A 22,663-nucleotide genomic window follows, 5' to 3' on the forward strand; every position below is an offset into this window, starting at 1 on the left:
CTGCCCAATCAGCATCTGAATAACCACAAATTTTTGTATTTCCCTGATCTGAATACAACAACCCTTTTCCTGGTGCTCCTTTGATGTATCGGAGGATCCTCACAGTAGCATCCCAATGGGAATCACAAGGGGAATCAAGGAACTGACTAGCCGTACTAACAGCGAAAGAAATATCTGGCCTAGTCACGTAAGATAATTGAGCTTCCCAATTAGCCTCTGATAAAGTCCAGGATCAGATAACGGCTCCCCCTGTCCGGGCAATAACTTGACATTAGGATCCATGGGTGTATCAACTGGTTTACTCTCCAACATACCAGTTTCTTCAAGGATATCCAAGGCATACTTCCTTTGACAAATAGAAATGCCCTGTCTAGATTGCGCCACCTCAATTCCCAAGAAGTAACGCAGCTTCCCAAGGTCCTTTGTTTGAAATGCACTGAATAAATGTTGTTTTAACTGACGAATTCCGTCTTGATCACTTCCAGTGAGAATGATGTCATCAACATAGACTAACAAATAGATGCACTTGTCAGGAGATGTAATCCTATAAAATACAGAATGATCAACTTTACTGCGGATTAAGCCAAACGCCTGAACGGCAGAACTGAAGCGACTGAACCATGCTCGAGGAGACTGCTTGAGACCATGTAAGGATTTTTGAAGACGACACACTTTTCCAGACTCCCCCTGAGCAACAAAACCCGGTGGTTGCTCCATGTAAACTTCTTCTTGCAAATCACCATGAAGAAAGGCATTTTTGATGTCAAGTTGAAGGAGTGGCCAGTGACGAACAGCAGCAAGAGCAAGAAATAGGCGGACAGATGCCATCTTGGCAACAGGAGAAAAAATATGCCCATAGTCAAGACCAAATATCTGAGTGTAACCTTTGGCCACCAAACGAGCTTTGAGGCGATCAACAGTGCCATCAGGACCAATTTTGACAGTGAATACCCATCGACAGCCGACCACTGACTTTCCGGGAGGAGCATGAACAAGATCCCAGGTGCCATCGGAATGAAGTGCTTGCATTTCATCAATCATCGCCCAACGCCAACCCGGATGAGATAGTGCTTCACCGGTTGTTTTAGGAATAGAAACAGACGAAAGACTAGAAACAAAAGTAAAATGTGGTGAAGAAAGTCTATCATAACTCAAGAAACTATAAAGTGGATGAGGGTTGCGAGTGGATCGAATACCTTTGCGAAGGGCAATGGGAGTAATCTCTGATGGAGGATCCGGAGGGGAAGAGTCGACTGGAGCAAGTGGTGAGTCGTAAGAGTCAAATATGCTGGAGGCGCAGGCTGACGACGCTGATAGGTGAGAAAAGGACGTTCCTAAGGGATGGAGGCAAGGGGTAGCTATTCCGGGATAGAGTCATTTGCAACTGGTAAAGACAAATCAAGACAAGGAACAGGAAGAACATGATCAACTTGTGTTATCTGAGACGGGATAGAATGAAAAGGTTGTTGATCAAGGAAAGTGACATCAGCCGAAACAATATAACGCTTGAGATTAGAAGAATAGCAACGATACCCCTTTTGAAAACGAGTGTATCCAACGAAAACACACTTGAAAGCTTTGGATGTTAACTTATCTTTACCTGGAGTAAGATCATGAACAAAGCACGTACATCCAAATACATGTGGAGGTAGAGGATAGGAAGGTGCTCCTGGAAATAAAACACTATATGGCACTTCATTATTAAGTACGGAAGAGTGCATGCGATTGATGAGAAAGCAACAGGTGATTATAGCATCTGCCCAAAAACGGAGTGGAACATTCATGTGAATTAGTAGGGTACGTGCAGTTTCAACCAGATGTCTATTTTTACGTTCAACCACTCCATTTTGTTGTGGAGTGTGTGGGCAAGTGGTCTGGTGTATCGTTCCACGTTTCTCCAAAAAATTAGAAAATTCAAAAGACACATATTCTCTTGCATTATCACTACGCAGGATTTGAATAGAAGCACCCAATTGAGTAGTTATTTCAGCACAAATTTTTTTATAAATTGAAAATAATTCAGAACGATTTTTCATTAAATAAACCCAAGTACAACGAGAGAAATCATCAATAAAGGTGACAATACTGAAAACCCAAAACAGACATTGTTTGACTCGGACCCCAAATGTCAGAATGAACAATAGAAAAGGGAGCATCAGCTCTTTTATTGACTCTATTAGCAAAGGAGGAGCGAGTGTGTTTTCCTTGCTGACAAAACTGACAATTTAAAGACTTAAGACTAGATAAAAAAGGAACCATATGCTGAAGCTTGGAGAGGCTTCGATGACCCAGACGACTGTGAAGTAGCTCAGGAGACTCTGTGAGTGAACATGCTACTGGAGAAGGTGGTGCAATCAAATAGTAAAGACCTCGTGACTCAATGCCCGCTCCAATCGTCTTCCCCGTACCCGGATCCTGCATAGAGAAGGATTGTTTAGAGAAGGTAACAATACATGAAAGAGACTGAATCAACTGGCTAACAGAAATTGAATTAAAAGGAATGTCGGGTATATAATAAACAGAGGTCAAGGCTAAAAAGGGAGTTGGGTTGGCTTCCCAAATTCCACGAGCAGGAGCCTTAGTGCCATCAGTTAGAGTAACAGAGGGTAAATTATTAGAATAAGAAAGTGAAGTGAAAAGATCCTTATTATCACAAAGGTGATGAGTAGCACCTAAGTCTATTATTCAGGGTCCAAGAAATGATTGAGAAAGGCAAGCAACATGATTACTAGTTTCTTGAGTGGGATGCTGAGAGGAAACCTTCTTGAGAAGTGCCTCATATTCGGCACTGGAAAGAGTTACTGATCCAGCGGAAGGTGGTGTAACATCAATCTAAGCAAAGTTGGCAGTCGGTGGTTTCAAGTGAGGGTACTTCCTGTAGCAGCGTTCTTCAAAGTGTCCAAAATTCTGGCAATAATTGCAACGAGGCCTCTGTCCGCGGCCACCCTGTCCACGGCCACGTCCGCGACCGCGTCCACTGTTCCAAGAATCATTGGAGCGAGAAAAGAATGCAGTGGAATCGGTAGCTGGCACACGTGTGGGAGCTGTTGATTTATTCTTAAGATTCAGAAGGCGCTGGAAAGTGTGTGATAGGCTAGGAGTCTCAGCACTGGTTAGAATATTCTTACGAACACTTTCTAACTCCTCAGAAAGACCAGAGAGGGTTACGACCATAAAGAAGCGCTCCACCTGCTTCTTGTACGCAGTGGCATCTGCAGCATGAGGTAACATAGCTAAGAATTCTTGCATCAAAGAATGAATCTTACCAATATAAGTTTCCATTCGAGACTCCGGAGATTTGCGCAATTCCATTATCTGAGACACAATGGAATAAAGCTGCTGAATGTCATTGGTGTACAGGTTTTTAGCTTCCTCCCATACGTCATTGCAGGTCTCAAAGGAGATGAAAATGTTTATAAGTGTCGGATCAATGGACTGCCAAAGGATACTTAGGAGTTGAGCATCAATCTTTTCCTAGTCAGATGCCTGATCCTTGGGAGACTTAGTTGTGAGATGTTGACCGTATCCCTGACCAGTAAACCAGATCTTAACTGAGGTAGACCAGGTCTTGTAAGTAACAGCTCCGGTCAGTTTGATCGTTGTAATGAAGGGGGTAGTACTGGTAATGTTTTTGGATATACTACCTAAGCCTTCCATCTCAAAAATATAAAAAAAAATGACCAGATAAAAGCAAAGAACTGCAAACTCACAAGAAATCACGCAAAAAATAAATAATCAGAATGACCAAACGTACGGAACAGTGCCGGAAAGAGACCAACGGCTATGGAACAAAATGCTTTTGTCCGATATCTTCTCAACGGAAGAGACCCACGACAGAAGGACCACAGATCTGGAAAGGTGAGAGAAGGGCGAGTCTGTCTGTGATGGTTTCACCGGAACAGTGCTCACGCGCCGGTGAGAGGCGGCGCGTGAGGACCACGCGCAGAGAAGCTCAGCCGCGCGTGAGGGCGCGTGACTTGGCCGCCGGTGATGTGCCTTCGGCAGAGTTGGTCGACGGGGGAAGAGGGTTCTGATCGTGTTCTAACCGAGCTGAAAACTTGCCGAAAAAGTGCTCCGGCGGCCTGAACAGTGGCTAACGGTGGCGGACGGTGGTTCCGCTGACCGTCGGAGGTGCTGACGCGTTCGGAAATTGCTTGGAAGGGACTTACAGTCCTTGATGTCTTGCCGGAAGGACGCACGACAAAGAAAAGATGACTCCTAAGCAGTGGGCTTAGGTTTTAAGGCGAAAACAAAGTTTCTGAGCGGAAGCGAGGGTCCCCAAAACGAAAGAGCTCAGGTACCAACTTGAATATAAAATAATATGTTGTGTATTGATTTAATTCAGAGAGTTACAATATATAGAGACTCTAATGGGCTTATAGGAAAGGCCCACACCTAATACAATCAGAAGAATTACAGACTAATCATATCTAATCATATCTAACAGCTATAATCAAGGCCGAAGATTTGAGTAAAACCCTTTGCAACTAGGCGTGCCTTGAGATGATCAACATGGCCATCAGGTCCAACTTTCACAGTAAAAACCCAACGACAACCAACTATAGACTTTTCTGGAGGAGCAGAAACAAGGTCCCAAGTGCCATTGGAATGAAGTGCAGTCATATCATCAAGCATCGCTTGGCGCCACCCGGGATGGGAAAGTGCTTCACCTATGGTCTTAGGAATAGAAACAGAAGAAAGACTAGAAACAATGGTGAAATGAGGAGGAGAAAAACGGTCATAGCTCAAAAAGGTATAAAGAGGATAAGGGTTACGAGTAGTACGTGTGCCTTTTCTTTGAGCAATGGGAAGAGCCTCTGGTGAAGGAGCCGAAGGGGAAGAATCAACTGGAGTGGGCGATAAGTCAGCAAGAGTCGAGTCGACAGGAGGCACAGTTTTGCAACGCTGATAGGTGAGAAGAGGACGGTCTTCAGGTATGGAAGCAATAGGTTGCTCATCTGGAATAGAAGTACCTGCAGCTGGCAAAGACAAGTCAAGAAAAAGAACAGGAAGAACATGATCAACCTGTGACAATTGAGATGGGATAGAATTAAAGGGTTGTTGATCAAGAAAAGTGACATCAGCGGAAACAAAGTAACGCTTAAGATCGGGAGAATAACGATAACCCTTTCGAAGACGAGAATAACCAAGAAAAATACATTTAAAGGCTTTGGATGTTAACTTGTCTTTACCAGGAGTGAGATCATGAACAAAACAGGTACAACCAAAGACATGTGAGGATAGAGGGGAACATCTGGAAGCAACAAGTTATAAGGAATGTCATTATTAAGCACAGATGAAGGCATACGGTTGATGAGAAAACAAGAGGCAAGGACTGCATCGGCCCAGAAGTGAAGAAGAACATGCATGTGAATAAGAAGAGTTCGTGCAGTCTCAATGAGATGTCTATGTTTACATTCAGCTACTCCATTTTGTTGTGGAGTGTGAGGACAAGTAATTTGGTGTAAAGTACCCTGTGTGGCTAAGAAATTAGAAAAGTCAACAGAAACATATTCCTTAGCATTGTCACTACGTAAAATACGAATAAAAGCACCAAATTGAGTTTGAATTTCAGCAGAAAATTTTTGATAAATAGAAAATAACTCAGAACGGTTTTTCATTAAATAAATCCAAGTACAACGTGAAAAATAATCAATAAAGGTAACAAAATATCGAAACCCTAAAACAGACACTACGACTTGGATCCCAAATATCTGAATGAATAATTGAAAAGGGAGCATCAGCTCGTTTATTGACTCGATTGGCAAAGGAGGAGCGTATGTGCTTCCCTTGCTGACAGGACTGACAATCTAAAGTCTGAAGACCAGATAAAAGAGGAACCATCTTTTGCAATTTTGAAAGACTAGGATGATCGAGGCGACTGTGAATGAGTTGTGGAGATTCTATGAGAGAGCAAGCAACTGAAGGACTCGGCACAACCAGGTAGAACAGACCCCGTGACTCACGGCCCACTCTAATTGTCTTCTCCGTACCCGGATCCTGCACAGAAACAAAATGGTTTGAGAAGGTAACAAAACAATTAAGAGAGTTGATCAACTTACTAACAGAGATTAAGTTATATGGGATATCAGGAATGTAATAGACTGATGTCAAGGTCAATGAGGAGGTTGGACAAATTTGTCCAATCCCATGAACAGGGGCTTTAGTGCCATCAGCAAGAGTAAAAGAGGGTAAATTGTCAGAATATGTAAGAGGTGAAAAGAGTTCCTTATTACCACAGAGGTGATCAGTAGCACCTGAGTCAAATATCCAAGGACCAAGTGATGCAGAATGAGAAACACAAGCAACAGGATTACCAGTTTCTGAAGTAGAGGCTTGAGACTGAGGAGAGGCCTTCCTGAGAAGGGTCTGGAGTGCTGCATAGTCTTCAGAGGGGAGAGAGACTGTACCATTTGAAGCAGTATCCGATTGAGCTATATTAGCAGCATGAGAAGGTTGCAGGTGAGGATACTTTGTGTAGCAACGTTCCTCATAATGACCAAGTTGCTGACACTAATGACAACGAGGTCGCTGGCCACGTCCTCCCTGGCTTCTACCACGTCCACGTCCACCTCCAATGTACCCGCGAAAGTCAGTACGGGAAACTAGAGCAGTGGAATCAACAACAGCAGACGATGCAGGAGCAGATTTCTTATTAAGATTCAGAAGACGCTGATACGTCATTGATAGATCAGGATCCCCACTAGTCAAGATAGTATCCCGGACATTATCATATTCTTCGGGGAGACCAGAAAGTGTGACAACCATAAAGAGACGTTCCACCTGTTTCCGATATGCAGAAGCATCAGTAGGGTAAGGCAACATATCCAAATATGCCTGCATCAAAGATCGACTTTTGCCAACATATGTCTCCATCTGAGTGTCAAATGATTTGCACAGATCCATAAACTGAGACATGATGGAATAGAGCTGCTGAACATCATTAGTGTAGAGGTGTTTTGCTTCCTCCCACACTTCAGTGCAAGTTTGAAAAGAATAGAAGATGTCCAAGACGACTGGATCAATAGACTGCCAAAGGATACTGAGAAGTTGGTTGTCAATCCTTTCCCAATCAGATTTTTCCTCCTTAGGAATATCAGTAGATTTAGTCGTGAGATGGTTCCCATGTCCCTGTCCAAAGAACCAAACTCGAACAGAGGTGGCCTAGTTCTTGTAATTAACAGAACCCTTCAACTTTGAAGAGGTAATGAGCCCAACATTGGTGGAGATGATATTAGGAGAACTTTTGACAAGACGACAGGGAGAATTGACCTCCTAATGAACAGGAGGAGTTGCTGCCATTATATTAAATCACAAGGGTATAAACCGGGTAAATAGGAACGAACCTGATCACAAATCAAGAAGAGGCGCGCACAAAAAGTGAGACCCACAAAGATCCAATCACAGATCTGAAAAGGGGAGGAGAGGACGAGCTTTTCTGTCCAAAAACGGCCGAAAAATTCCACCATAACAGTGCATACGCGCCGGAAGAAGGTGGCGTGTGAGCACCACGTGCAGAGGAGAAAAACGGCGCGTGACGGCTGCGATGGTGGTTGGACTTCCACAGACTTGGTCGCCGGGAGGAGAGGCTCTTGATCGCGGGTGGTTGGGTTCGAAAACTCACCGGAAAACTTCTCTGGCGGCCTGAACAGTGCTGGACGGCGGTTCTGGTGGCTGTCGGAGGTGCTGACGCGTTCGGAAATTATTCTAAGGGAGCTTACAACCCTGTATGGCTTGCCGGAAGGACGCACGGCAAAGAAAAGAGGATTCCTAAGCAGTGGGCTTAGGTTTTAAAGCGAGAACGAAGTTTTAAGCGAAAGCGAGGGTCCCCAGAACAAAAGAGCTCTAGTACCAACTTGAATATAAAATAACGTGTTGTATATTAATCTAATACAAAGAATTACAATATATAGAGACCCTAATGGGCTTAAGTGAGAAGCCCAGATCTAATCCAAGAAGAATATTTACAGATAAAAAGTAATCTAATCATATCTATTCTAACAATGCCCAACACAGTTAATCATGTACTGCATAAAAACAAATGTATGAAAATAAAGAGTTTGGTTAATTGCAACATTATATTACTCCCATAAAAACAAATTATCTTGAGAGATGTTTCTAATTAAGTCCAACATGGAATCTTAAACCTTATCATGTTGATTTTGCTTCAAAGTTCAATTGGATAGTGGGAATTACTTATCGAAGTTGTGATTTAGTGCAATTTTTTAGTTTATAGAAAACATGTTCCTTATATTAAACTGATCCTTGTTATTGAAGAAATCGAAATATCACAAAAATGATTGTAATAATAAGATTTTGAATTTCAATTGTAAGTTTGGGAAAATAGAGTTAAATTTTCAACGTGCGACAATTATAAACCCTGGTACTCAATCTGTGACTGCATACTCATCTGTGTCATTTCATAGGTCAATGCCAGACTTCGCCTTCCGGCTGTCCTGAATAAATTTCTTCAGCCTATAGTAGTATCTGCTGTGGAGTTTTTCCCTCAATGGAGATCACTTACTGGACCACCTTTAAAGGTTCAAGAAGTGGTATGCATTCTGAATTATGTACACCTAACATGCTATTAGGTGAAGTTTGTATATTTGCCAATTAGGCTGTGTTAATTTCAGTCAAGTTAAATTCAACCTTGCACATATCTTTCGCTGATTGACTGTCTTGTTTCTGATCATTGCAGTCATAGGTTCATTTTGTTTATTTTGCAGGTTAGAGGTGTTAGACCACTTCAACTGCTTGAATTGGCAAACTTTTTCAATAGTTACTCTTTGACCATTTGCCCAGGGCTTGTATGATATTGAAGTCCCACTTTTTTGCTTTTGTTCATTTTCCTGTTAATTCGTTAACACCTATATTTATTTATAATTTTTTTCTGCTTTCTATCTGCCTTAGGACCCCAATCCAAACAATCTTGTTGCAAGTACAACATTCTATTCAGAAAGTACAAAGGCCATGCTCTGTTTGGTAAGTATATATGTTGAACAGCATATCTCATTGCAGTTCCTGCTAAAGAGTATAATCTAGAATTCTTGAAGTAATCTTTTAAACGAAAATGAGGGGAAATGAAAGAAGCTATTTTCGCCTGCTCCAACTTCAGGATCATAAATGATTATTTTCTTTAACTGTCAGTTTTGGTAAGTACCTACGTGCAGACAGGGATGGAGTGCTGTGATGTTGATTGATTGTCAACACTAAACTGTGATTAAACTCTGGTTTTATTACATTTGCCATGCATTCGTTATTGAACTTATTAAATTATTCTGCATTTCTAAAATCATGGAAATAATTTGAGATAGTTTCTTTAACATTTTATTTAAATGATGTTCAGGTAAGAATTGAAACTGATCCAGCAGACAGAACCCAGCTGCGAATGACAGTTGCTTCAGGGGACCCATCACTAACATTTGAGTATGTTTTAGTTTTTAAGTTACAGGAAGCTATCGATAGATTCTACAGCTTTTGTACATATTCTGATTTTGGTTTTGCAGGTTGAAGGAATTCATCAAGGAACAACTAGTCAACATCCCCACAGCAACCCATATACCTACTCAAGAACCTCCAACACCACCAATAGCTCAACAAGCCAATGCACACGAAGCATTGACGGACCCTGGGGCGATGCTGGCTGCTCTTCTGTGACAATATAAAGGCGACAATTCATGAGGATGTTCATTACACTTGTAAACCTGAATTACACAGCCCCTTTCCTCAAGCTAGTGGGGTGGATAAAAAAGCCATGATGGAAGGGCTGGCGGAATCGAGGCTGACTTAGTTTGTTAGTAGCTGAGTGTTTGATATTTCTGGGTTGATCGGCATTTTTTTAGGTTCTTTCAGCATAAAGTGGTTGTTCCTTAAAAGCGATTTTATTATCATATTTGGGCAAGGGTTTTTTTTTCATATATTTTTTACCCTTTCCTGTTTTCACTGGATTGCTTGTGGTGCACATAAATTTTATAGCATGTAAAATCTTGCATAGGAAAGAACAAATTTTATCGGTTTGAAATATTTATACCCTAAAATTATATCTTGGGGAGTATATATATTTTTGCTTCAAAATGCTTTGGATTCAGTGTTATGATGTCTGAAAATTCAATCCATTTGACACGAGATTATAATGTGCCATGCTGGCTTTATGCGATTTGGCAGGAGACTTAATGAACCGCAAACAAACATCCAAAATTTAAATCATAGAATATGTTGTGATTAAAGTGAAGCAAATTATTTCGAAAAATGATTTATATCGTTAAAAAAAAAGTAAAATACAAACAAACACAAGTAACCACCAGTGCGAATCCGTTGGCATGTTCAATTCAGCGGTACGAGTTATACAATTAGCAGCTATAAATGCTTTCATTACTAAGGTCTGGTTCGGGTGCGAACTGTGAGCTACTAACCTAAAACATTAACGCAAGCCTTGTTCGCTAGATGGAGTATATGACAAAAATCATTTAATAACATCTGATAATATTGAGAATAGCACTGATCCTAAAGCGCCTTCGCTACGAGTAATATGAATGGAGCAGTATAGAAGCTTCTTTTTCAATTGAGTGAAGCTTCTTAATTTTGACGGAACTCAACAAAAAAAATGATAATTGTAATCTATACAAATAATTCTGTCAGATAAGCATCATAAAAAATACCTGCTTATCTCATATCAGCATATTTCTGTGAATTGTGAAATGGGAAAAACAATCCCATACTTGACTAGGTGATAAAATCAGCCGATATCCCATGATTCCAGAGAATCAACCAATCCAACAACTGCAAGTTGACAAACAATCACACCATATCACTCGATTTGGAAAAACTGGGTCCACTAGGTACCGAGGAAGCAGCAATCATTTATGTGAACCGTAAGCAGTAAACCATGACAACACTGGCAGAAGCCAATTAACCTCTGAAGGTGCACAACATAAATTTGACCCCAAGCTCCACAGTTATGAATTCAACTCGTCCATGGTGAGCTACCTGAAACCAATTATGCACCCTAATTGACCCAGCTCGCGTGATTATTATTGTAAAATTACTTCTCAAAGACTTGCACCGCCTACGCCCAAGAGAGCTTCCAAGATTCAACAGCAAAATAGCTCAACAGGATGACCAGTCAATCAATCAACTATTGCCATTCACGGCAATTCCCACACCTCCAACTTCCAAGCCTGGATGGTGATTCAACCCAGGGTGAACACTGGCTATGAATCAAAATCCCACAAATCTCACAACAGAGATCAGGGGCTGGTTCCATTTGAGAACACTTCCAACAACTATAAACACTGTCTTGTAAGGAAATTGCAGAATCTGATTTATCAACTAAACTAAAACCCCCATATTCTTCAGGAACAAGGGTAGAAGAATTTTCCAAATATCCTGACAAGTCCCCAGACACATCAACTTCCTCAAACTGGCCACCATCACCTGGGTGCAGCAATTCCGTTACAGAGAAGTAGGTATGGGGTTCAAACTCCGTGTATTCACAATTTAAACTTTCAGAGTCAATCAGCAGATCATTGTCAAAGCGCACAGCAGAGTCATATTCTAAAGGTGATAACACCTCTGTAGATTTGGACAGATTACCTGCTTCATTGTGTGTTGAGAATTCAGCATGTGAAGGTTTACCTCCAAAAGAACCATCATCATCCCCCTCAACCTTAACATGCCTTCTCACTGGTAGTTTCTGAGGCACTGGCCCAGAGACAGTGTTCCACTCAACATCTACATCTAACTTGGGTTCTGTAATCAGCTCAACACTTGAAAGAGAGAAAAGCAGAGGATCATCCTCTACAGGAAAGACAGGAGTAGCAGCTTCACACTCTTTAACATCAGAAAATGTTCCGGAATCAGAATCTGCTCCAGAATGCTCTTTCTTTGAAGCCCTTGTGTGTGATTTCTTGCCCTCCTGAGTCTTAAGCTTCAAATCAGAGTAAGGACACACAGGTGATTTTATCCTGCGACACTTGCAACATTTGAAGCCCAACACACAAAAAATTTTGGATTCTTCAAGCTCAACAGCTTCAGCATGATACCAATCTGTGAAAGCCAAACACAGAGACCAGATAAATAAGTATAAGCACTTTGATACTTTATCAATTATTTATTACAGAAAAAACTTACGTTGGCATGTCTCACAGCGAATATACATCAAATCAGATCTATATGGCTGACGGCACAAGTGACAAACAGGTTCCAATTGAGGCATGCCTGAACCTCCCTTTAAAAGTATGTTTTTGAGCCTGAAATCAATGTCTGTACTTTCATTATTTTTCTTTTTCCATATAATACCCCAAGAACAATTCTTGCGACGGCTTTTTGCTGCCAAAGTGGAATCAGAAGCAACTTGTTTCATGTCAGCAGGACTATCCTTAGTCCTGGTAGAAGTCAGTGCTTGATCATAAAATTTAGGCCTTGGCCCCTTCAAAACTGTCATAGAAGTAACTTGATTCATGTCAGTATGACTAGCCTTTGTCCTGGCAGATTTCAGTGTTTCATCATGACATTTAGACCCTGGTCCCTTCAAAACTGTCCGAGAGCTATTTTGTCGTCCTTGTAAGAGTAAGGGACTGGTTGGAGATTCATTACTAGTCTCTTTCAGAGAAAGTAATTTGGCATGGTAACATTGCTTGCATGTGGTCAAGTACTCACCTCCATTTCCAGAGACTGCTGAACTCATGGAACAGCCCTCATGACAATAACCTAAAGCCCATATGGAACAAGATATTGAAACAATACAATTATGAACAGGAATAATATTAAAAGCTAAGATACAGAAAAATGAAAACCATATGCCACATCTTTTCACATACCAACAACAGATTTTGATCTTGGATTTCAAAATTTAACATCAACACAAACTGTTCTTTGCTGATGTGTGTGTGTACACGTGTGTGTAATTGAGTTAATTACATGTAAAATAATATATGACTTATTATATAAGAAACATCACGAGACTCTCACAGAGATTATCTTAGAAATTCATGACAGCATAATATAGTAAGGGAAAGGATGATGGATACCGCATACCTTGGCATGCATTGCACTTGTGAGCATTCCTGAAATCAAAGGAGATAAAGATTATGGTCATGGAAAAAACAGGTGTAAAGAGGAAAGGAGAAGAAAATAAAAATACATCAATGAAGGAGTGACCAAGTAAGAGTAATTACCGAATTAAAACACCCTTCAGACACACAGAACACGAGAGCATGACCAAGTTGTCTCTCTTGCAGGTAAGGTAAAAAAATATGTCCTTGCAGGTAGCTTTCAACTTCCTTCTGGACAACTGAGGTGCAACACTCAGGTGCTCTTCATCAGACGGTACTTTTTTATTACCTTCCTCGTATTCTTTTATCAAATATAAAGGAATGCGAGTTTCAGAAAACCAATACTTTTCCTTTCCTTCTGGACCTTGCTCTATTTCAACAACACTTTTCATCACCCGAGAAGGAAGATGCTTTTGATTCCCAAAAGCTATTCCATAACAACTTTTTCCCTCTACAAGTTTTCTGTCACAAATATTTGCATTTCTGAAAGCAGAAGCTTCAGTCTCTTGACCTTTTCCATCCTGGATGTTCTGCTCCGGACGAATCAGATCACTCCATCTGAGATAAAAATCTAGATATCTGACCTGATTCAAATAATCAAATTTCACCAAGTCAAAAGGCTTGCAAGATCAAATATACTTACAGCCAAACAAAATTAGCCAATGCAAGGAATAGAACTCATCATAGTAAAAATAGGGAACCTGAAGTGCCAGCTGCGATGCATTCCTACTCATTTGAACTGCAACTCTCCAAACCAGCTGTCTGCTTCTTTTAGGGATTTCAGAGCCATCAGCATACAATATACCAGAAATTTTCCTCCAACCACCTGTTGCCCACAATAAACAGAACATATGCTTTTATTCCGTAACAAATTAAAACCAACAGGAAAAAATTGCAAATAGTTGTCCACTGGTATACGGGGAGACAATAACATTCAACTATTCAACAGGCTTTATAGGCTCAACTTAACTCGATTTGAACCTTGATTATATCAAACAAGTCAGGCATTAAACTCAAATATATCTTGAACACCCAATATTCAGCTTGAAAGCCCACAAGTCTTCTCAACTAGATATATATACATATTGTTATGGTTTCTTAAAAATTACAATGTTAAAATAAAATTTGTAATCATTTAGTATATTAAAATAAAAAATAAAAAATCATGATTTAAATCAAACCAAGCTGAACCTTGAGCTTGGTTCTACAACCTAGATAGTTATTTCTCATTCAAGCTCAACACAGCTCAATTCCACCCCTCCTAGTATATCCCATAGTTGAAAACAAAAATACCTTGGCGAGCTGCTTTTTTTACCATGGATTTTGGCAAAACTGCTTTCTGGAATATAAATTTGGTGAATTTGCTACCACGCCACCACACAAAGTTTTCATGGCAACCATCAGCTGTAGCTTCATCAGCAGCTGACCGCTTCTTGTAACGCCTTCCACTAGGTACACGTTTCTGAGTTGTTCCAAGAGAAGGTGCAGCATTTTGTATTACGGAGAATCGAACCAACCAATCATCCACCAGCTTAATCCAGTCCCCACAAAAAGCAATCATACGAATGTTCTCCTCAAGCTGAAAATGAAAATTTATTAGACATTGGAAAATGAAGGATTTACAAAGTTGCTTGTATAGCACAAGCAAGAATGTCATGATAAGATATTCCCAATACATGCATGATAATACATCATTCTGGACAAGGAACACATTAAACACATTGTACATACCAAAACCCAAAAGCAAACTTAACTGGCAGCTTCACCAGCGTCTAAACTTTATGAAAATCACCAAGTTGACAGCACCCTTTTTGCTACCAAATGATGTCAAACTAACACATCATATCAACTGTCTAATCACTCAACCACAATAACCCTCACATGGAACCCACCTTTAATTGGATACATGAAAATTATCATAAACACAAAGTTATACAAGATCTACTCAAGCATGTAAAGTCACTTAAAGCAAAAGGCACCCTTAAATCACTAGAGGTTAGGTCCCTTTTGCCAACCCAAGATTTCATAACAAAAGGAGATAAAGAGCTGTAAAAAAAAAGAAACAGAAAAGGAGCCCTATAGTTCATCCATGGAGTTATCATTGAAATTATGTCATTCAGCATCTTTTGGCTAATCTGAATCAGCATCATCTGCTTAAATATCAGAAAGTGAGTTTTATTCTTTCGATGATAGCTTAGCTCTTGAGTCAGCCTTCTTTTTCTTGTCATGGCTTCTTGTTTCTTTACTTGCTTCACAAATACATCACCAAAAATAAATATAATCTCAAGAGGTGGGGTCAAAACAACGAGCTTCGAAAACTTGATTATTTGTCACAACTCAACCAGCAAATCATACAGATTTTTTGTGTAACTTTGTTTCTCTTGGTATCAATATAGGAACATAAGGAAGCAATATAAATAATAATTATTCTATTTATCTTAAAATGTGATGATCTTTAGGTTTTATCTTCTATATTGTTCTGGTCAAACAACACAAAACCACCTTGAAGTTCGACAAGGATCAAAAGTGAAAGGCACAAACAGCAAGCGCCTCACAGAAAGGACATTGCTTTTCTAACACCTCACGTCACCTTAGCGCTTGGGGAGCTACATGCAAGGATTATATTGCGATATTGATGGAACCCAAACAAATTCAACAGCAAAGTAACAATGAAAACACTTCTATTACTCAATAATCCATTGGAGACTAACTCCTTTTACGGACTCAACAATAACGACAGAGATCAGAGTATCAACAAACTCTATATTCATCCTACAGACTTCACAACTGGACAATGACAATTTAAAATGACAATGCAGAAAATACAACTATGACAGTAACCAAGATCTCAATTCACCCTTCAAGACCAACATACTAGGCTCCAAAGAGATCCCAAGAGATCCTTCCCCAAGTCCCACTCCAAGTTCACTCAATACATGTTTTCCACTCTCCACACCTCCCTTCTTTTTATCCTACTCAGATTATTTTAGAATAACTAACTAATTGCCCCACTCGCTTTAAGGCCCATCAATACTCCCCCTGCAAAATTCACCTTGTCCTCAAGGTGAAGGAAGAGACTAGGAGTCCACCTGGATCCCATTACTTAAAGCATATAGACCAAGTTACACACGTGTATCATGTTTAGTTGATCCACTGATTCTGGCCCATGTGGCTTGTTTTTTTCCTGGGCCCATGACTATTTTCAACACTAACTCAGATTTAATCACTTTTAAGTTTTGGGCCTTGGTTCAACAAGCTTGCTTAAGTTATTTTATAGGATGGACAAAGCCCATTTTTTTTCTTCTAACTCATAATTATTTTGGGCTTGGCCCATTAGGTCAAAAAATTGACCCAATTTCTGAAATACCATCTTTGCCCTTCTTCTCTCTTTCTCCTTCTGTTTGACGTCTTTTTCACAATGCAGGTATGTTCTTCTTTCTTTTCCTTCTTGTATTTTTTCAGCTTCTTCCACTACGTCTTCTTCTTCCTCTCCTCCTTCTTCTGTTTCTTTGGGTTGTCCATGGTCAAGCACGTCCCGCCAGCAACACGTCTTTGTTAGTGATCTTCTCCAATGAGCAACAAAGCCGATGGCCTGAGCTCCTTGTGCCGCCACCTTTGCCACCGTTCGTGGTCGTTGCCACTGTTCGCGCGCAGTCTCTCTACCGATTCTAAATCTGTTCGCGCATCGTCTCCCTGTTCCAGATCTAACTCCGTGTTCTTCTTCTTCATCTTCTGTTTTTCCTTCTAATGCTTCAGCCTTTTCTTCATCTTCCACTGTTTCTGCTTCCGCTGCGTCTTCCTTTTCTTTGTCTTCTTCTTTCTCTGGATCTTCAGTATTGTTTTTGTTTTCTTCAGCTTTCTTTGGTTGTTCGTCATCTTCTATTTCTTCTTCCTTTGATTTTTCTTCATATTTTCTTTTTCGATTTCTTCACTTTTGATTTCTTCTACGCTTCCTTTTTCTTTTTTCTTCTGTTTTCTTTTTTTTTCATTTTTGATTTTTGCCTCTTTTTCTTCACCTTCTTTTTCTTTTTTCTCCTTTTTCTCTGGTTGTTCTCCTACATTTTATTATTTTTTTTTTTCCTTTCTGCAACATCATCGCCATCACCATCAATTGCTGGATCTGATTTTTGAGGTGTTATTCCCTCCTTATCTCCTAGAGTGGAATTTTGTTTATCTTTCTCTGCTAGTTCCGGATGCTCCGATTCTTCCTCTTCGTCTACCAAACAAATCTCAGGTAGATATTTACTTATAAATGTTTTGGTAAAATCCCAAAAAATTGCATTAGGATTGTGACAATTCCAACGCCTATACCAATAGAGCACACATCCTCGAAGCCCACTCAGAGTTTCTGCTAATTGTTCATCTTCATTTATTCTGTTTTCTTGAAAATATTGTTCCACAACAATTAACCATCCCCAAGCATCGCCTCCCTCTCCATAAAATTTTGGAACCATTGTATCAGTACTATTCAAAGCTACCCGGATCAGATAGCTCTAATACCAATTGATGGAACCCAAACAAATTCAACAGCAAAGTAACAATAAAAACACTTCTATTACTCAATAATCCATTGGAAAATAACTCCTTTTACAGACTCAACAATAACGAGAGAGAACATAGAATCAACAGACTCTATATTCATCCTCCAGGCTTCACAACTGGGACAATGACAATACAGAAAATACAACTATGACAGTAACCAAGATCTCAACTCACCCTTCAAGACCAACATACCTAGGCCCCAAAGAGATCCTTCCCCAAGTCTCACTCTAAATTCACTCAATACATGCTTCCCACTCTCCACACCTCCCTTTTTTTATTCTACTCACGGAATATTCTAGAATAACTAACTAACAGGCCCACTCACATTAAGGCCCATCAAATATGAACCTAAGGAGAGCCCAGAGTCCATATAAACCCCGCACCAAAACCTTATGTTTTCGATGTGAGACTCCAAATCCTATACCTTGCAACTAGATTGTAACATCTCACCACACTCCACAGCCCTAGAGCCCATGCAGACGGGCTTTGCGCTATTGCAATGCCAATGCCAGCATCACCAGCCGCGCCACTCGATTGCAATTGGGAGACATAGTGGAAGCTCTGATACCAAATGATACAAACCTTGAAAGAACCTCACCTCAAAAGCTAGCTTGTAAGGTAGAAGAGCTCAAAGTCCATATAAACCCCACACCAAAACCCTGTGTTTCCGATGTGGGACACCAAGTTCTATACCTTGCAACTGGATCGTAACATATTGCAAGTAGCATATTTTGCATTGGAAACTTAAAAAAGTTGAGATAACAAATGCATATCAGACTAAATGCCAACATATGCCTTCATCAACAAAAAAATAAACAATTTGCAAAAACTAAAATATAACATCAAATAAAATTAAATACTTTAAGTCACTCACTTTAAGTAAAAGTGGCTTGATTGCACTAAATGTTGTGGCTTGTTCCACTCGGTTACGCCATTGCTTTTTGTAGCTTGCAGTTAGGAAGGGCCCAACTATTAAGCCACGTAGACATTCCTCCATGTATATAATGTAAGTTGCAATGCTAGGAAGAATTCCCTCTCCACTCCTTATAGGAGAAAAACCAGCAAAGATTTTCATAGCACTTTTTGTGACACTTAGAGCAGCATGATTTAACATGCATCCTCTCTTACTCGAAACAGGAGCTTTACAAGAAAAGCACCAGCCACACCTCTCTCTTGGAACCTCCACAAGCTTCTTTTCAGAACTTGGCCAAAAGAAGCGTGAAGCAGTTAGTGAGAACGCTTTTGCTTGCAAATAAGTGTTTCCAGATGCAGTTTTCTTCTGATTGTCGGAAATATGGCCCTCCGACCTGGATTCCTCTGAAGAAAGAACGGCAAATTTAGCAGCTGCAGATGCAGCAAAATCACCATGCATGTAGTAATTAATGTATGACTGAGGTTTATAAGAGAAACCCATGTATCCAAAATCATTGGTTACATTGCCTTCAGATTTTCCAAAACCAGCTTGAGTACTTTCTTTGGTTTGCAACGAAAAACTCATAGGCAACCCCATATCATTTGCATGGCCATAATAATTAGTTCGGCTGTTTACCAAAGCACACTTAGCAGGATCTACTGTAGTTGGCCTATTAAGAGAACTTCGATAGCTCACATCAGACTGGTAACTAACAGAAACAGAACCAGCAGAGATGACTGACTCCATCCTAGTTTCCTCAGGAATCTTCGTATCCACAGTAGGATGCTCTTTACTGCAAGCACTGACACTACTTTCAGGAGCAGGACTTTGGGTGGTAACTGATGAAGCATAGAGAGATGGCACCATATTATCAGTATGAATCAAACTCACAGTAGTTAGAGGGTACTCTCCCTTCCCCAAACTAACAGGTTTATGGTTGTCTTCACCCAAAGGAGGAAGTAATGAAGTAGAGAACTTTGTCTCTTCTTTTATACTTGCTGAGTTTACAATTGTTCCAGTTGAAACAGAAAGAGGCAAGAAATTTTCTGGAACATTCCAATATCGTAAGACTGCCATGCAAATACCATAGTATATTGGTCTATGCTGCATAGAATCACAAAGCACTTGGAGAACTTTAGGAATGTCATTCTGATTGTAATATTTAAGATGAAATTCATCATTGTCAATATTGAGCCTGCAATGATCCATGTTGAAAGATCATAAAGATAAAACTTTAGAAATTGATGTGCATCTATGGTGAGAATGATAGCAAGAAAAAAAAAATTAAAGAACAAATTCAAGTCTAAGGCAAGAACACAGAACTGAACTTTAAATTTCATTAACTTCAAATATAGCACAAGTACTGATCTAGCATAACAAATGAAAGGGTAAAAGTAATACTAAAAAGATGTTGAACATACACAAGTAAGTGGTCACAAGTACCAATGAAGAGTTGCCCATACAAATCCATTCCAAATATTTCAGCCCCTTTAAGTGCTGTTCCCTTTGCAATTGTTGGCCCGGTCATATTAATTTTGCACTCTGGACAATACCATGGCCCTTCTGGTATAAACATTTTCATCACACCAATACACCTTGAATGATAAGCAGAAGGACACCCATCACAACAAAGCAGGGTCCCATCCATACCGCAGAGGCGACATTCATCTCCATTTCTATCAACATCACCATCCTCGGTACTTTTAGTGTCTCTGAAATATGAAAGAGAGTTACCAGGTTGGCTCACAGCATTTGATGCTGGAACAAACTGCATAGCTTCTTTATCGTTGCAGGCAGAAGTCTTGGCATATCTTGGATGGACTCTTCTAGTCCCCATTTCTGCAGGAAGTATATCCTCGGCATCATAATCCATCCCAACCTCTGATTCTTCACGCATGTTCATTTCAGCTTTTAGCTCATCAGATTCCAAAACATCATCACAGAGAATTTGCAATATCACTAACTTCCTACTTACAGGCAATAAATAATACTCGCCACTAATAATCTCGTCATAAAATCCTTTCCATTCAGGTCCTTTTGTGTATCCACTAACTAATAAATACTGAATCACAAAAACAGGCCAAGTCAATGTATCGAGCAAGCTCCAATCATTGCACCTGTAGATACATCAAATTTAATATCTTAAAAAAATTCTTACAAAAAGAATAACAGCATAAAGCATAAAATATTACTTACTTGTATAGACAATCCTACAGAGGTATACTAGATGAACAAAATTTCACCAAACTAAAAAAGTAGGAATAAATATAAGCACCTAAGGCAGTGTGATGCAAGCTCCGAGCCCTCAGATGAAAGGGTTTCAAGACGATGCCTCAATGCCCGCATTAGGGAAACATGAACGGCGTCAAACAATGTGTTTGAAACTCGGCAATTAAGAGAACCAACAAACTCATCCAAAGTAAACGGTAGTAGAAACAAGCGAGTGCTGAATGATCTTAAGAATCCATAAACAGAAAAGAGGTGTGAGACATATGGCTCGGGCACGCCAATAGTTCCCGAAGACGGCGGCAACTGCAATGGCGGCGGCACAGGCGGTGTCTCGGAATCAGACTCACTATCCCTTGACGAATCAACATCAGCTTCGTCATCATCTTCCTCATTGTTTTCAATCGATAACCCATCGTTCAATTCACTCGAAGCAGGCACATCAACCGCGGATACCTCTTTGTTCGAGTCAACAGAACCCTTCTCCGACATATCTGCGACCTTTTCACTCTTCTGCAACATTAATTCCTCTAATTTTCCCCTCCTCCGAGCTAAATCATCATCGAAATCACCATCATTGAGAAGTATCGGACGAACCTCACCGCTATCTAAATCCTCGTAATCACCATCCTCGTAATTGACTCTATACAACCCACTCTCGTAATACGCAACTTTCCCGAGAAAAACTCCATTTCTAGGAAACTCTTTCAGCACGTATCGTCCAACCAATGCTATCGGTCTTGTCCCCACAGCTAGCCCTTTCGCATCAGGAACCGTTTTTCCTTCATCTTCATCCTCTTTTCTTCTCCGTTTCCTCGGGCGACCTCTCGATCTGACAACTGGCGGTTCCATCTTCAAATCAGAACGAGAATCGGAACCCTACGATCCTCGAGGAAGAGAGAGAGCGCCTTTGATTTTTTACAAGCAAAAGGCTAGGGCTTATTCAGATCCTGAAAAAGCATAAACCGAAGTGGAAATGGAAAATGAGGAGTGGATGGAAATTCGAGAAATGAAAAAACGATTTTGGAAGATTTGAGACAGAGGATAAGAGAGTGTTCGTGGTTAGGGTTCAAATAGCAGCAACATTGAAGAGGAAGATTACGCTGCTTCTGAGATAAGAAGAAGGCTCTAGAAGATCAATACGAAAAAGAAGAAGAAAAATGAAAAAGATAACCCTAATGGAACAAAATGTAGAGAGAACAATGGTTTGTTCTAGAGACTCAGTAACCGAGTTATATTATTCCTATTATGACGAGTTTTGTTGTGGGTGGACTCGTTCCGTCCGAGTTGCCAACGCCATCAGATCCAAGTTCAAACCCCTTACACTGCATGGAGGTAAAATAGTACTAGTAATGTGATGCATTGTGATAATATTGTTATTAGGTTAAATCAAGTATAACAAAATATCAATAAGATTTGTGATAAAACATATTATTCTATCTATTTCTTTTTCATTTTATTTTTATTTATTATTTTTCAACATTATTAAATTAAAATCTCAACTACCTTTATTATTACAATATTAATGTGTAAAAACAGCAATGGGTAAGTTTTTTCTTCATCAATACAATATAAAAGGGTGGTTTTTTTTAATTATTGTTTATCAAAAAAAAATTAAAATATATCATTCAATACAAAAATATTAGTTATTGTTCTCTTATTATAATTTTGGAATATTATCAATCTAAAGTAAATTGGTTTCCTGATTGATCACACGATAATTAAGTTTAAGGGAAAGGTGTTTATCCTTTTAAATGACACAATTTATATCATTTCACTCTCACAAAGAGGTGGGATCCATATCTTTATTTTTTTTGTCAACTCTCTCCTTCTTTATCTATCTATTTCTCTCTCTTAAAATGACACAACTTTACATCCTTTAAAATGACACACACTTTTTCCTAAGTTTAAATACCAAATTGCTATTAGG

At 39.8% G+C, this 22,663-nt stretch overlaps 2 protein-coding genes across 8 annotated transcripts in view; one reads left to right on the top strand and one right to left on the bottom strand.

Moving 5' to 3' along the window:
* LOC133291992 (AP-2 complex subunit alpha-1-like) overlaps positions 1-10,043 on the top strand; it is a 40,910-nt gene extending 30,867 nt beyond the window's left edge. For 6 of the 7 annotated variants that reach the window (XM_061490371.1, XM_061490380.1, XM_061490355.1 and 3 more), the window contains 5 exons: positions 8,427-8,552; positions 8,727-8,807; positions 8,911-8,982; positions 9,347-9,426; positions 9,507-10,043. In XM_061490371.1, the coding sequence (XP_061346355.1) occupies positions 8,427-8,552; positions 8,727-8,807; positions 8,911-8,982; positions 9,347-9,426; positions 9,507-9,657 (510 nt within the window). In that variant the 3' untranslated portion in view covers positions 9,658-10,043. Of the gene's footprint in view, positions 1-8,426; positions 8,553-8,726; positions 8,808-8,910; positions 8,983-9,346; positions 9,427-9,506 lie in introns of those variants that run through there. The other variant, XR_009748854.1, reaches the window with a different exon arrangement.
* Positions 10,044-10,318: 275 nt separating this feature from the next.
* Positions 10,319-21,901, bottom strand: LOC133291913 (DDT domain-containing protein PTM-like). Its single transcript, XM_061490273.1, has 9 exons — positions 20,783-21,901; positions 19,929-20,624; positions 18,469-19,702; positions 14,346-14,631; positions 13,754-13,878; positions 13,176-13,636; positions 13,036-13,064; positions 12,130-12,708; positions 10,319-12,045 (listed from the first exon to the last, which is right to left on the bottom strand). The coding sequence occupies exons 1-9, from the start codon at positions 21,583-21,585 to the stop codon at positions 11,135-11,137; spliced, it is 5,124 nt and encodes a 1,707-aa protein (XP_061346257.1). The 5' UTR covers positions 21,586-21,901; the 3' UTR covers positions 10,319-11,134.
* Positions 21,902-22,663: the final 762 nt, after the last annotated feature.

This window comes from Gastrolobium bilobum, unplaced genomic scaffold (assembly GCF_033153095.1).
Source record: "Gastrolobium bilobum isolate Gb01-03AN ecotype WA unplaced genomic scaffold, APGP_CSIRO_Gbil_v1 utg2246, whole genome shotgun sequence".
Lineage (NCBI taxonomy): Eukaryota > Viridiplantae > Streptophyta > Magnoliopsida > Fabales > Fabaceae > Gastrolobium > Gastrolobium bilobum.

What these genes read in the sequence shown, in the direction of transcription:
- LOC133291913 (XM_061490273.1), bottom strand. Translation starts at nt 21,585, where the DNA reads ATGGAACCGCCAGTTGTCAGATCGAGAGGTCGCCCGAGGAAACGGAGA. An exon ending in CAAGTGCAATGCATGCCAAG is followed by an intron (nt 12,709 to 13,035) that starts GTATGCGGTATC and finishes TATGGGCTTTAG; the next exon opens with GTTATTGTCATGAGGGCTGT. An exon ending in TCGCTGTGAGACATGCCAAC is followed by an intron (nt 12,046 to 12,129) that starts GTAAGTTTTTTC and finishes TGGCTTTCACAG; the next exon opens with ATTGGTATCATGCTGAAGCT.